At 43.3% G+C, this 15003-nt stretch overlaps 1 protein-coding gene across 6 annotated transcripts in view; it reads left to right on the top strand.

Moving 5' to 3' along the window:
• The window catches only part of CACNA2D3 (calcium voltage-gated channel auxiliary subunit alpha2delta 3), an 878040-nt gene that overhangs the window by 150433 nt on the left and 712604 nt on the right, over positions 1 to 15003 (top strand). The window contains exon 1 of one of the 6 annotated variants that reach the window (XM_053293292.1): positions 8656 to 8800. The exons of the other annotated variants lie outside the window; for them this stretch is intronic. Coding sequence (XP_053149267.1) covers positions 8672 to 8800 — 129 coding nt within the window. The 5' untranslated portion in view covers positions 8656 to 8671. Of the gene's footprint in view, positions 1 to 8655; positions 8801 to 15003 lie in introns of those variants that run through there. 6 annotated transcript variants of the gene reach the window in all.

The following is a 15003-nucleotide window of genomic DNA, read 5'->3' as shown; positions in this document are numbered from 1 at the left end:
GCATCATGGCCCCCAATCCTCTGCACTGCCTGGGCCAGCAGACGATCCCCTGGGCACGTGGAGAGGAACACCCAGCAACAGAGGAGCAGTCATCTGTGGGGAAGGCAAGTTTAAGCAACCACTGATTGTGAGAGGACTTCCTTGTATATAATGGTTCCTCTAGAACAGGGCTGTGCACAACACTGGTTTGCCCAGTTCAGTTCGACTCTGAACCAGATTCAGATTGGATTGGCTTGGCAATGCTCAGCTATTCCCCTAGAACCAGACCCCCAGCTTACTTTGAATTCGAACCAGCTCAGACCCAGTTTGACGCCCCTACTGCACAGTAAAAAGAGTTACACATCGTGGCCACGGTGGCCACAGCTCCCTGACCCCCGCCAGCCTCCCCGACCCCCACCAGCCTCTCCATGAGTCTTGAGGGCCAGTCCAAGGTCGGTCTGGGCCTTCTTTGGCCCATTTTTGGCCTCTGTGTGTGTGTGGAGGCTATTTGTTTGACCTCTGCACATGCACACAGACCATTTATGTGATCCACCCTCCCACCCCCACAGCAGCAGCGGCATCTATGTGCAACCCTTTTTAGGGTGCAGTAGGGGCTTTGAACTCTTTGGTTCAGCCATTTTGGCTCAACCTAGAACCAGACCTAGTTTAGATGGAGGCTGAGCCTTTGAACCGAACCGGTTCACACATCCTTCCTCTAGCAACAGAGAACTCAGAAGAATAAAGCAACATGAGACATGGAATTAACTTATTAAGAGAGGCTTGGATAACTTCATGGAGGAGAGGTCTATCAATGGCTACTAGTCGGAGGGCCACCTCCAGCCTCAAAGGCAGGATACCTCTGAGTACCAGTTGCAGGGGAGTAACAGCAGGAGAGAGGGCATGTCCTCAACTCCTGCTGTAGGCTTCCAGTGGCATCTGGTGGGCCACTGTGAGAAACAGGATGCTGGACTAGATGGGCCTTGGGCCTGATCCAGCAGGGCTGTCCTAACTGTGGCCACAACTTTATTTAATGAACTGCAACATGTATCCTGTTCCTGGTAAGGTCACCTGGAGAGATCTGGTTACATTTGCTGCTGGTTTGTTTGGTGGCAACTGAGCACTGGGCCTTCTCTGTGGCTGCCCTAGGGCTTTGGAACATGTTCCCTGCTGAAGTGCATACCCTTCTCTGTTTGTTTTTAGGAGGATCCACGACACACCTGTTTTCTCAGGCTTTTAATTGAAAATAATTTAAAACTATTTAATGTGTTTTTATCTCATGAGATTTTTTTATCGGTCTTGTGAATTTTAACTGTTTTTATCCTGTTTTACATTTGTTTTAACTCTATACACTGCCCAGAGATGTATATATCAGGTGGTATGGAAATATGATAAGCAAACAAACAAACATGGATCTCTCTTATTATGATCCTTACTTCAGAGCTTATCTAATTGGGATGAACATCCTTACATAAACACCGGAGGGACAGAGAGAGAGAGAGAGATCTGAAGGGAGGATAGGTACCTTCAGTGCCCAAGTGATTTGGGTCAGAGTGTCAAAGGACTGCCCACCCCAACCCAGCTACCCTTAGCAAGCTGCTGTAGGGCAGCTAAGCTCATTAGGCTATTATTAGCTTCCCAGAATTCTAAAACATTCTGCCTATTTAGATGTGGCGTGAGAGCCTTTTGGTGTTAGCCAAAAGAATGCCACACAACTCTTGGGAAGCTCCCAAATATTGCTTTTGCACGGTGGGCAAATAGTAACAAAACCACACTGTCCCTACCTCCTGGCCAATTTGGAACTGAGGCAGTTAAAAAAATCCCAAACCTATACATTATATAGATTCCGTAGAGGTCCAAGCCTGTGTGATGCCCGAGACAGGAAAGTAATGTGGCAACTCCTCCTGTGACACACCAAGCATGGGCCAAAATCCCCCTCCCCTGCATTTCTTTATACCCATGTTTACTTGCCATGCATTTCCCCCCACACTTGATCTGTCCTTCCTTCTTTCTCTCTATTTGTTGAGTTAGATTTTTTTTTTAGTACTACTGCTGTTTTACCCAGAGGAGAGGAAATGATTATGAAGCCAGTTTAACTCTGTGGATATGATTTCTGCAGTGTGCATAGATCAACTCCCTCCATTGAATGGCACAGTGCATATGCAAGAAATCTTTGCATACATTTGTAAGCAGCCAAATCTCTGGGTCAAGGTGATTCCAGTGGCTTAATGCCAGAATCCTGCAACTTTTACTCAATTGCTTGTATTATTCAAATAAATGTTTTCTAGGGTTCTGTGGAATAACCAGTCATAAAATTGTTCTATTTGGTAAAAGAAAAGTATGCAGAGCTTGCTTATCTATTTCCTGCAGAAACTTTGAATCAAAAATAATATCCAACACCAAATGGGAAAAACAAGGTAACTTTTACTGTATCTGTGGTGGGATTCATTCAATTCTCTTCAGCAAGGGAAAAGTTTATTTTTGCAGTTATCGTGGTCTGTGGCTATCTATCTATCTATCTATCTATCTATCTATCTATCTATCTATCATTTATATACTGTCCTTTGTCCTGGGACCACAGGGCATAACAACATTAAAAACAGCAAACTAATTAAAAAGAAAACATATCGAAAATACAATTGAATACCTACAAGCACTGCTAAACTAAGGAAGTCAGAGGACAGCTACTTATTGGCCAAAGGCCTGAATGGAAATGGCAGTCTTTCAGTGGCCTCTAAAAATTGGGAATGATGGAATTATTAAACTGTCATCTGAGACTGAGGCAGAATTCAGATGTAACACAAAACCAGAGGTTGGAGAACCTGCGGTTTCAATCTTAAACTGTAAATCACACCACAGATGTTCTTCCAGTTCTGCTGCGCCAACCTCAGCGTGCAGAAGAAGGGAGCCCCTCTCGGCTGCTGATGCCAATCCCAACGAGCTCCACAACCAGACTGTGGGCCAAAGCATCAGCATGTCAGCGGAACAGCCACAATTGGCCACAATCTTGACGGCTCTCAGGACAGTGCAATTGTGCATTTTTGGAGCCGTCTGCCCACTCTTGGCATGGAAAGGACATTAAAATTCCTTTAAATTCCTTTAAATGCCATGCCATGCAAGTGCATCTTCAGACAGAGATGGTACCACCACCCTCCAAGGAGTCCTGCACCTAAATAATCCTGCACTAGCATGATTTGGGGGCTGGGTGGCTGGGGATGTTAATAGTAGTCCAAATTGGACTACTGCAATGCACTCTAGGTTGGGCTGCCCTTGAAGATGGTTCAGAAGCTTCAGCTGGTTCAGAATGCTGCCGCAAGGATCCTCATGAGTTCAAGTCACTTCACGAGTATCACACCCATCCTGTGGCAGCTTCATTGGTTACCAGTCTGCTTCTACCAGTCCGCTTCTGGGCTAGATTCAAGGTGCTGGTCTTGCTCTTTAAAGCTCTACATGGCTTGGGGCCAGGGTACCGGTCAGACTGCATTTGCCCATATGAACCTGCCAGGGCCTTCTGCTCATCATTTCAGCCCTGCTCATGGCCGTGCCACTAACAGAGATCCAGTTGGTGGGGATTTTTTGGTTTTGGGCTCCTCGGTTTTGGAACACCACCATCCCTGAAGAGCTTCACCATGCTCCCTCTCTCAGTGTTTTTACAAAACTAAAAACACATATTTTAAAAGAGGCTTTTTAATGTTTCACCTGCTGCATATATCTGGTAGGTCCTTTAGTGTTTCGTTTTTATAATTCTCATTGTTTAGCTTTTTAAAGAATTTAATTTGAAATTTTAAAAGCTAATACTGATTGCAAGTAGTTGTAGCTTGGATTTTTAACTTGTTAAATTTGGTTAATTTTATTAGACTGATTTTATGTTGTAATTATTTTATAAGTGTTGTGAGGAGCCCCGAACAGTAAAGTACTGGAGGGGCAGGGTATAAATATTTTAAATAAAAACCCAAATATTTCCCTGTTACTCAGGAAAGGGGACATGAAGACTTCCTAAGATGGTATACGTAGATGAGGGAGGGGAAAGGATCCTTTGTGTGTTAGTGTGGGGGGTCTGTCCTGCCTTGATCTAGGATGCTGTTGCGAGGTATCACTCCATCAAAGCAGTTCATCATGCAGACCAAACCACAGTTCTGCTCCTCTGACAGCTTGCTACTGGTGAGTTATCCCTTTCATGAGAATGCCAGTCTCCTGGGGAGGATCATGGGGCTGTAAGCCCTAGGCGTCCTGTCGGACTGCACACTCACAGGTTAAGCTAACCCAACAACGGGGCCCCCACTTGTATGGGGTGCCCAACTTTCCATGATAAAGGACAGAACAGAAGCCCTGCAACTCCCCTTCCCTGTGAAGCCTTGCATGCTCCCAAAGGAGATTTAGATGAGTCTAGCCGTGTGCGTGGATGGGGAAGACACCGGGTGCATGGACAGATCTTTAAACCAGTTCAAAATTCCTGGGTCTGGTCTGGTGTTGTGCAGACATGCTGGTGCAGGGAATCGCAGAAGAGGGGAGCCCCAATCTCTAGGGACACCAAGAGAACTTGGTCACCGTTTCAGGGCACAAGCAAGGGTACACATGCCCACATGGACAGACAGGCTGGCAGGGGGCAAGCTTTGACAGCTACTGGATGGCGGGCGCAAAGACACAGAGAGCAGTCACCAGGGTACCCATCCCCATATCTTTCCTCCATACAGCAACCTGGCTCAACATAGAGCCCCAATGGTCTGTTGGAGAAGGGGTTGTTTTGTCATTTTGCTTGGAAATTCTCTCCCCTCCCCTCTGATTGTTCTTCCCTTGATTTGTGAGGGCATGTCCCCATGGCCTGTCACTTTCTGTGAAAAATAGAACTTGGCTGCTCAGGAATTCCTGGTTGGGGCTGCCTTTTAAACCCGACACCGGATTCCTCCCCACCATTTAGAGGAGAGCTGGTCTTGTGGTAGCAAGCATGACTTGTTCCCTTAGCTAAGCAGGGTCCACCCTGGTTGCATATGAATGGGAGACTAGAAGTGTGAGCACTAATTCCCCTTAGGGGATGGAGCTGCTCTGAGAAGAGCAGAAGGTTCCAAGTTCCCTCCCTGGCATCTTCAAGATAGTGGTGAGAGAGATTCCTGCCTGCAACCTTGGAGAAGCCACTGCCAGTCTGTGTAGACAATACTTAGCCTAATGGGCCTGTGGTCTGACTCCGTATATGGCAGCTTCCTATGCTCCTATTTGTTCTGCTCTCAGAGCTGTGATGGAGTGCCACCTGGAGTGTTTGTGTTTGTGAACATACATCATTGTTGTTTCATTCTTGGGGAGCAAAGCACTTACTGCCTGTCCTGTCATCCCATCCCCTTTCCCTCCTGCTTGCCAGGTGGGGGGAGCAAGGGAGAGAGTGGGAAGAGGGAATGCCCCTGTGTGACTCTGCTGCTTGACAGACTGACAAGCTTGGAATGGGAAGTGGTGACATCCCTGTTGCTGGGCAACTCCATAGCTGGCTAGGTGACCAGAGGGGTTGGGCTGCCGCTCGGAGAGGAGGCCAGTGAGAAGCGCCACCACCATGGAGCAGCCACATCCCTGTGTGAGTCTGTGCTGCCATCTCTATGATTGCAGTTTGGAAATTGGCACAAAACCGTGGTTATGGCAGTGGCTGGGATTGGATGTAATGTTTCGGTGTCCAAACCAGAGGTCTCATCAGCAAATCTTTGTGCAAACCTAAGGTTCAAATTGGAGCTTGGTAAGGCAAACCACAGGTGGCTTTCAGCTTGAAACCATGGTTCCATGAATTTCAGGTTGGATTGCAAACCTCTGCCCTGTTTTAACTCTGGTTTTGTATTACGTCTGAATTCGGCTGAGTTTCAGACCTGGGAGAAATCACCGAGGAGGCTCTGTCCTGTCTGCTTGACAAACAAGCTTCAGTAGGCATTGACACCCAGAACAGAGTTCTGCTCCCACCCAGCCATTAAGGTACCTGACATTTAAATGAATGAATGAAATCAATTCATACTACCTGTGAAATGCAGACTGACAAAATATACAGCTTAAATAAAGCTGCTATTCCATTGAGGGGTTTTGCTTGCAACATAAACCTCAGAAGCTTGTGATATTCAGTCTCTAGGCTCATTCACTGAAATTACAGCCCCATAATTTCCATCCTCTCTCTGACTATTAAATGTGCTAGGAGAGAAACAAAGCCCAAAGAAAGCGGCCTTTTTTTTTAGTGTACACTTCTTTGATGCAGGTTTTGGAAACTAATGAGTTCTGTTCCACTGGTCACCTAGTTGGAAGCAGGCCATCTCTTTTAAAAAGGCCACTGCTCTTTTGCATATATTAATTCATTTAAATGCAAATTAGATCCTGCCTATTGTCCACCACTAAGGCTGGAAATCAGTCAGGGCTATTAAAAATTGACTAAGTGGCAAACTTAGTTAATGGATGCAATTTATTAATTTGTAAAACCAGTATGGAAGGATACTGCTCCTTTTGTTTAATTCATGATGAAACTGGAGGGTTACCAGTAGATACTAAAGACAATAATGCAATTATATTCTTCATAATCATAATGTTTCCAGAGTGTTTCCCCCCGCCCCAAACTATCCATCACATTTATATCTAAGGTGGCTTTTAAAATTTTCACACTGACATGCAACAAAGAACTAAAGTATTTTATTGTAAACAGATACATTTTAGATTAGCATGCACCTCTTGTTGAGAACTCATTCTGAGAGCTGATGATCTAAAATTTGCATTGCTCTTTCTCTGTAGGTATTCTCTCCCCACTCCTTACTATTTGGCTATGGAAAATGCTGTAAAGACAGAACAGTTTTAAGTCACTTTAAAAGACACCACCGTCCTAAGAACAAATAATTGGACCCATGTTGCTATCTTATGCGTACATTCTTGGAAGTAAGTTGCTGTCCTCAGTGAGTTGTATTTCGGGATAAACATGCATAGGATCAGACTGAAAAGCTGCAATCCTTAGAACACTAACTTGGAAATGAATAGCCCAGAATCCTGTGAGGCTTGCTTTCAAACAACAACAACAAAGATTGTGGCTATAGGTTGGATTTCCAGTTGGGAGACAGATAAGTTCTGCTCAATATGCATGTTCAATGAATACACATGGGAAGAACGCTTTGCTGTCTAACCTAGGCATATTTATTTGTATGCCCATTTGTATTGCTGTATATGTGGGGACTCTGTGGGCATACAGCTGTATTGGAAGCAGGGGAGGGGGTGGCTCTGTTCAAATGGATGAGTGTTGGAGAAGTGGTGGTGCCCGTTGGTGTGATCTGTGCATTGAACATGTGTATTGAGCAAGTGCAGTGGTTTACTCTTCCAGGAAATGAGCACTTTCAAAAATCTGCCAAATGACAAGGAAGTTTTTACTTATCATTCATGCATCTATGCTGTAAAATATGTGGTAAAATAAGCAGTTCTGTTTACTGTGAGAGAGCTTTTACATCGATATATCCTCATGCATTGCCAGAAAGTCTAGGGAAGCTATCAGCATCTAGCCCTGTCCTATCCTATCTGGCTCCGTCCTACCTTCTGTTATATTGTATACCGAATATCAAAAATGTCAGAAATAGAATTCTCCAAAGGCTACACAAACACCCTGAACTTCATTATTTGGCAGCTCCCAGTGCTGAATAATAATTGTGGCAACTGGACATTCGATTTGTGGTATGTGGGGAAACGGCAGCGTTTGCGCAGCGTCGACAAGAACTGCCAGAGGCACACATCTGTTTGTGCAGTTCTAGTTCAGTAGTTTAAGGAATGAAGTATCACCTCATTATAGAACTGCCATGTATGAGTGAATTTGTGGAGCTTGCCCTCCTCACAGTAAGACAGTTCTAATCTTCTCGCAACCCACAGTGGCAGCATGGAGATGAAATGTTAAGCTTATCAGGACTCATCTGTACCATCACTTACTTAGTTAAACCCTGGCCATCTATTACTCTGTCATTTCTTTGTTCCTGAGGTGCCTGAATGCAGAGAGCTAATACTGAAAGATACAAGATATCTTCAAGACTTCAGTGTGGAAGAGTTTTAAAGTGCAGAAAGAAAGCTAGAAGTACAGTGTTCTGTTTAAAATCATTTTTGAAATGGAAGATGCAATATAGCATTTTTATCTCAGGCATATATGATTCTTCCTGTTCTTAAATGAGGGTTAAAGTTCAGGAAGGAATTCTAGATTGTAAAAAAAGGTGTATGCATACAAAGAAAAAACAAAGCTTTAAATATATTTAGTATTGTTGTGTTCTTTTCCTTGTGTTCCAAGGCTCAGATAACACAATCTTTCATCATGTGGTGCATTTGAGTAGCTTGTTAAAATTAGTTCGATGCTGTATTATCACAGACACAAGATCAGGACTTTAAAGTAGGAGTTTGCACAAAACCGGTTTGCCCGTTCGGTTAGAGTCCGGAGCAGACTCGAACCAGACTGGGTATGTTCAGTTTTGCACACCCCCGAACCCTCCTGGCTCGGTTCAAATTCAAGCTGGTCCAGGGTTAAAAATGATTTTTTTAAATTTACTGCTAGACCCAGGTCGTTCTGCCACCTCCAGGGGGTGCTGCCATAGCTGTGTGTGTGTCTCTGAAGCTCCCCCCTTCCCCACCAGCCTCCATGGTCTTTTCTGGGCCGGGTTGGCCCATTCTCCTGGCTTGTGGTGGCCGTTTTGAAGATCACCACACGTGCACACAGGCTATTTACATGCCCAGGTGGGCACGCAAACTGCCCCAGAAAAGACTGGGAGAAGGCCGGCAGGGGGAGGGGAAGCTTCAGAGACCTCCCGCGGTGACAGCAGCTCCCCCGAGGTGGCAGAATGACATGGGCCCAGCGGTGAGTTTTATATGAAGCTTCATTCTGGTGGCCAGCCCGGCCCACCGCCACCTCCTCCTCCTAGTGGCTGGGCCAGGCCCACTGTCACTTCCTCCTCCTGGCGGCTGGGCCAGGCCTGCCGCTGCCTCCTTATCCTGGCAGCCGGCCTGGCCCACCACCGCCTCCTCCTCCCGGTGGCCGGCCCGGGCTATCATTTTCTCTCTGTCTCCGCCGCTAGTCCAGCAGCTGCTCATGAACTCTCACAACAGCTGTCACGCATAGGATTAGCGACGGGTACGTCTAGGAGAAATAAATATACAGATGATGATGATGAATTAATAAACATTATTTGTTAGCCGCCCTGTAACAAATTGTTCTCTGGGCGACTTACAACAGAGGATTAAAACATACAATAAAAACACATAAAACATTAAATCATAACAGACCAAAAAAGGTGAAAATAAAATAAAAAATACAATACAAAGCATCTTAAAAACTCATTTTAAAATTAGTTAGAAATCAAAATCAAATCTGAAAAACCTGAATTTAAAAGGCCTGGGTGAACAAAACCTGGCGTCTAAAAGAGCAAAGCTATGAAGCCAGGCAAACCTCACGGGAGAGGCTATTCCATAAATGGGGTGCAACCACCGAAAACCATTATGTGAGAACTGGGCCCATGACTCGGAGGAGAAGGGTTAATTCGCCTTTCAGAACACCACAGTCCCAATCTAGATTAGACTGCAATAGCTATTGTAAAAACAAAACAAAGGGCAAATATCTCTTTAATGTAATATCTTCTGTAATTTACTTCAAGATTATTTTCCTTTAGATGTACTCCATTTTTAGTGCCCATATTTATTTCAGACAACTGTTAATCCCAAACAAAAATAGATGAGCCGTTGATAAAGATGGCACGTACTATTTGTAACATCAGTGTGTTAATAATCAAATCAGTGCAATATTTTTCATCTAACATGTTCTTTATACGAATATACTAGACTGCCGATTGCCAGAGAGGGGAATTCTGATCTTCCAAAACATTAAGACCGACAATAACATTTTCCATTGAATTTTTTTCTTAGGAACCCAATTAAGGGGCTGAATATTCTGTTCTTTGATTCTGTCTTGTGACAGGGATTATACTCCTTGTGTAGTCATGACTTTTTAAAAAAAGGATTGGAAAGTCTGTTTTCCCTCTGTTAAACACAGAAAGTCAAACAGAAAGTTGTGATGGTGATGTGGACACGTTGTAAAAATTAAAGTGCAGGAACAAAGAATGGGGCTGTTCTCATGACCGAAAGTGACATATCCCCACCCTTGGTGTGGGAGCCAGGCACATTTTTGATGTTTGATTGTGTGCGAGATAAAATGTTGGAGATGGGGAACTTGCTCGTCTGTCAAGGCCCAGCCACAGGGGCGTAACAATAATAGGGCAAGGGGAGACAGTTGCCTGAGGGCCCACTGCCTTGAGGGGGGCCCAGAGGAAAGTCACATGACTAACTCCCCCAGCCACGCACCGGCCTGGGCTTCCTTCAGTTATATTCATCCTCCAAAACTGATGTGAGTGGAGCTACCAGCACAGCATGTTTTTCTCTAGTACCATTAAATGACCTGCATCATCCACAATTTACAAAACCTTTAAAAATATAATTTAGGATGATGTTCTATTGTGGCACATAGATTATATAAATATATACATTTTACTATGCTTTTTGTTACCACTATTTAGCCTCATTTAAGATTTCTTTACTTCATGAGCTGAGCTTCAGTGAGGGTGTGCCCATTTTAAAATCTTGTCCCCAGGCCTAGCCAGATAGGAGGAAATCCTCTCACCTCAGTAAAAAGCTGGGGATTGAATCTGGGTAGGGTGTATGCTTGTCCTACGTAGCTGGGGCTTGACAGAAGAGCAAAAGATCCCTTTTTCAATCTTTTATTCCACACACAACCAAATATTGGGAGCCTGGCTCCTGTGCTAAGGTTGGAACATCTCCTACCTTACTTCGTTTGTGAGAATAGTCCCCATGTATAGTAATACAGGAATTTTCGTGTGCAGAACAGAGATTTTCCATAGTATTTAGTAGGGATGTGTGAAACATTCCAACATTGAAACGTTTTGACTCAAAATGAGCCTTTTTGAGTGTCTTGAGCTTGAAACAAACATTGTTTAAATAAAGGGTCTGTTTCAAGCATGGAATAAAACAACCCTGTTTCGAGTCGAAACGTTTTGATGTTTTGAGCACCATTTGGGAGGCCTGTTTTTCTCTTGCTGATTGGTTTTCTGGCACTGGCTTCCAACTGGCTTGCTTCTTGGTTGGCTTTTTATCATACAAATCAAGTGTTGTTGTGGGCAACTGTGCCCCATTGGAGGCTAGGTAGTCATGTTCTAGCGTCTCAACCTATATCTCCAAAGACAGTGTTAAATTAATGGCACTCAACAGTACAGTTCTCCCCCAACAACAAAGTAGCCCTGTCCCCTGCTATCTGGGAAAAGGGATATTATATGCTCAATTATATTGGTGCCATGGGAAGACACTGCCCATGGAACAAGAGGCCTTAGAATAAGTACAAATGGACTTTAGGTCAAGATTAGACTAAAGGTCATATAGTTTTTCACTGGAAAATGAACTAGCTTCAAAATCTGAAGAATCACAATGATCTAAAATGTTGATTTAGACATTAATTCAGTGCAGTAAAGATCTTGTGCATGTTTACTCAGATGCAAGTCTCACTGGCCTGACATGATGCCCAATCTATGGCATGGGCTCCTATGGGGGTTTGGGGGAAAGATTAAAAATTTGTTTAAAATTGCCTGATTACCCATTTCTTTTGTGGGTTGGGTGGTAGGTAGCATCCTTCATGCCCTTCCACCCAACCCACTTTGATCTTCCTAGGAGCTACCCATGGGGAATAATGGGATGTTTTGAGTTTCCCCATTGTTACATATGGTCAAAATACTTGAAATGTTTCGAGTTACATTCCATCAAAACAACTGGTTCAACCACTGTTTTGACAAAACTTTGCAGCAATCTGTGTTTTGTTTCAAGCTCGAAACAAAATACAAAATCCATTTTATGCACATCCCTAGTATTTGGAGAGATAATATTTGAACATTTTTAACCAGCAAATTTGTTTTTAAAATGGTGCATATTGCCAACCCCCCCAACCCCCGCAAACAAACAAAACAACAACAACCAACGAGCAAGTGACCAACATGTTTATGGTTTTTCACTGAACATATATTTTAAACAATCAAATCCATTCACATTCAGTGCTTAAAAGTACTTGGCTTGCAGCGTCCACATGCTTATTTATTGCTTATGTAAACCACTAGTTTTACACTCTCTTCTGCTTCCAAATTGTGTGTGTAAGAGAATGAAATTTAGGTAATTAAAATACACCAAATAAATGAGCAACAAAAAAGCAATGAAAATACTGCAGTAACTTTCTGGTAGCAACGGTTTAACCCTTTTCCATTGAACTCAATGGAAAACACTGGCTAGGCCATGCCCACATACTTTTTTTAAAAAAAATTAAAAGTCATAGCAGCTGACATCAAGACTAATGTTGCACTCATGTAGTGAGAGAAGTTGTGCACACTTAAGTTTGTGGAGTTTCACAAAGTTGCACTGCACCACAGTGCTGCACAACTGCTAGTGGTAGACCTTCTCTGGGACACATACAAGATTGCTCAATGCATCGGGCAAGGTGTTGCACAAGGTCTTGTGCCATGCATTGTGCAATGCCTTCCTCTAGCACAAGAGCTAGTCTGGAACAGATGGTCTTTTCTTTGCACATCAGCCTTGTATTCATCCTTTATGAGTAGTGCAACAGCACTGCGCTAGTACAACACTAGTCCAGTTGTAGGCCAATGTTATTAAACCGGGTCTTTTGTTTCTTTGGCAAATGGAGAAAGCTAAACTCAAGAGAAAATTATTTTCTTTACAACTTTATAGTATTGATTTGGCTGTACTTAGTGTTGTTCTGTCCATGCAGATTGATTATACCCTTAAATCATACTTATGTATTTGTTGTTAATAGTTTATTGGCCAAGCAACACACAGCACTTTCCTAGCACCTTATACTGCAAACACTGCCTATATTTATATCTTGACACATGTATGCCTGTATAATTCCTACTTATTTTTGGTAATCATTGTAAGAAATGATATTATTTATTTATAGTTAAATTTTTATACAGCTCCATCTTTCACAAAGTATATCCCATGGCAGTTATCAGGAGTACAGTACAACAATAAAATCCATAAAATACAAATTAAAACAGCCAGCAATGCAAACAATATAATATAGTAACTGAAGCATCAAAAACCAGGGTCAATGTCTTGGATAAACAGCAAGGGATGCCAAAGAGCAGGCATCCACTAGCAGAACATTCCAAATAAATGAGAAGGCCCTGTCCCGTGAGAAGTCCTGTCCCGTGAGAGGCCCTGTCCCGTGAGAGGTCCATGAAAAATGGACCTCTCTCCGGGCCAGCACATGGAGCAGACTCCCCTCCGATGACATGTTAGGCAGACCTAAATGTATGCTTTGTTTCTATTTTGTAAGTGATCCATTTCCCATTTTGTTGGATTTCAAGTGTCTTCATGACAATGTGATGCAGGCCTAATGAATGCAGAGTTTTCAGAAGCACATTTGAGCCATAAGAATTCATAATCTGTAAATCTGAATTAATGCCATCTAGAAATTGCAGTCTATTTAGTTTGTCATTTATTTTAAGTTTTGAGACCAGGGGGACTAGTTCCACCACCTAAAGACCACCCAGCATGCACCAGGCTTCCATTTCTAGCTTTGACAAGTGGAGTGCTTTCCTCTTCCAAAGCTGGTAATAGGGAAGCACTATGGGCTGACCTTCCAGGAAGTGTGTGTTTGTTTGTTTAGTTTATTTAACACATTTATATACCACCCAAAACGCAAGTTCTCTGGTCGGTTCACAAGACAATAAAAACAACCAATAAAAAGATTAACACATTTCAACAATTAAAATTTCAAAAGTTAAAACTATTAAAACACAATTAAAACACAATTAAAACAATATCTAATTAAAAGCCTGGGCGAACAAATGTGTCTTGACTGCCTTTTTAAAAGTTGTCAGAGATGGGGAGGCTCTTATTTCAGCAGGAAGTGTGTCCCAAAGCCTCGGGGCAGCAATGGAGAAGACCTGTCTGTCCCTGAGTAGCCACCAGACGAACTGGTGGCAACTGCAGATGAAACTCTCCAGATGATTTCAGTGGGCAGTGTGGTTCATAGCAAAGAAGACGTTCTCTTAAATACCCAGGGCCCAAGCTGTCTAGGACTTTATAGGTTATAACCCAAACCTTGTACTTTGCCCAGAAACTTATTGGCAGCTAGTGTAGATGTTTTAAGATAGGAGTGATATGGTCTCTCTGAGATGGCCCAAAGACCAACCTGGCTGCCGCATTCTGGAGCAACTGCAGTTTCCGGACTACGTACAAAGGCAGCCCCACATAGAGCACATTGCATTAGTCAAGTCTGGAGGTGACCAGCAGATGTACTACTGTTCTGAGGTCATTTATCTCAAGAAATGGACGCAGCTGGCGTATCAGCTAAAGCTGATAAAAGGCACCTCTGGCCATTGCCTCAACCTGGGACACCAGGGAGAGTTTTGTGTCCAGAAGCACCCCCAGACTGCATACCCGTTCCTTTGGGGGAAGTGTGAAGTTGCTTTAGGGGCAGTAGATCCCCAAAGGAATGCTATTTCCTTTCCTCTGAACTCAGCTTCTGGACATCATTAAAAATGTTTGTTAACCTGACGCATTTCAACCAAAGGCCTTCCTCAGGGGCAACTATTTACATACTTACAAGAGATCTCTGATGACAATACTGTTCAGTAGGTTAAATCCACTGTGTATTTAAGCTAGAGAACAGTATAGTCATCAGAGACCTTTTGTAAGATTTTCAAATAAATAGTTGCCCCTTTGACTGAAATGTGTCTAGCTAATAAACATTCTTAAGTATCTTGAAATGTAGTCTCTTCTTGTTGGCACTTCAGTGAATGCTTGCTGTTTTCTTGTGTTTTCCATCATTTAAAAAATGCAGTTATGCAGACCATGTTGTGTGATTTTTCTGGACCTAACATCTGCATCCTATGCCCCTATCTTCTGCTTCCTATTTGAGAGGCTTGCCTATATAGATTGGGGTAAGCTTCCTTGGCTGTCCAGCTTTTGCTGAACTACAGCTCCCATCAT

The sequence above is a fragment of the Hemicordylus capensis genome, chromosome 2 (genome assembly GCF_027244095.1).
Source record: "Hemicordylus capensis ecotype Gifberg chromosome 2, rHemCap1.1.pri, whole genome shotgun sequence".
Taxonomy (NCBI): domain Eukaryota; kingdom Metazoa; phylum Chordata; class Lepidosauria; order Squamata; family Cordylidae; genus Hemicordylus; species Hemicordylus capensis.
Note: the sequence above shows the minus strand (reverse complement) of the source record. Positions and strands in the feature narration are given on the sequence as shown.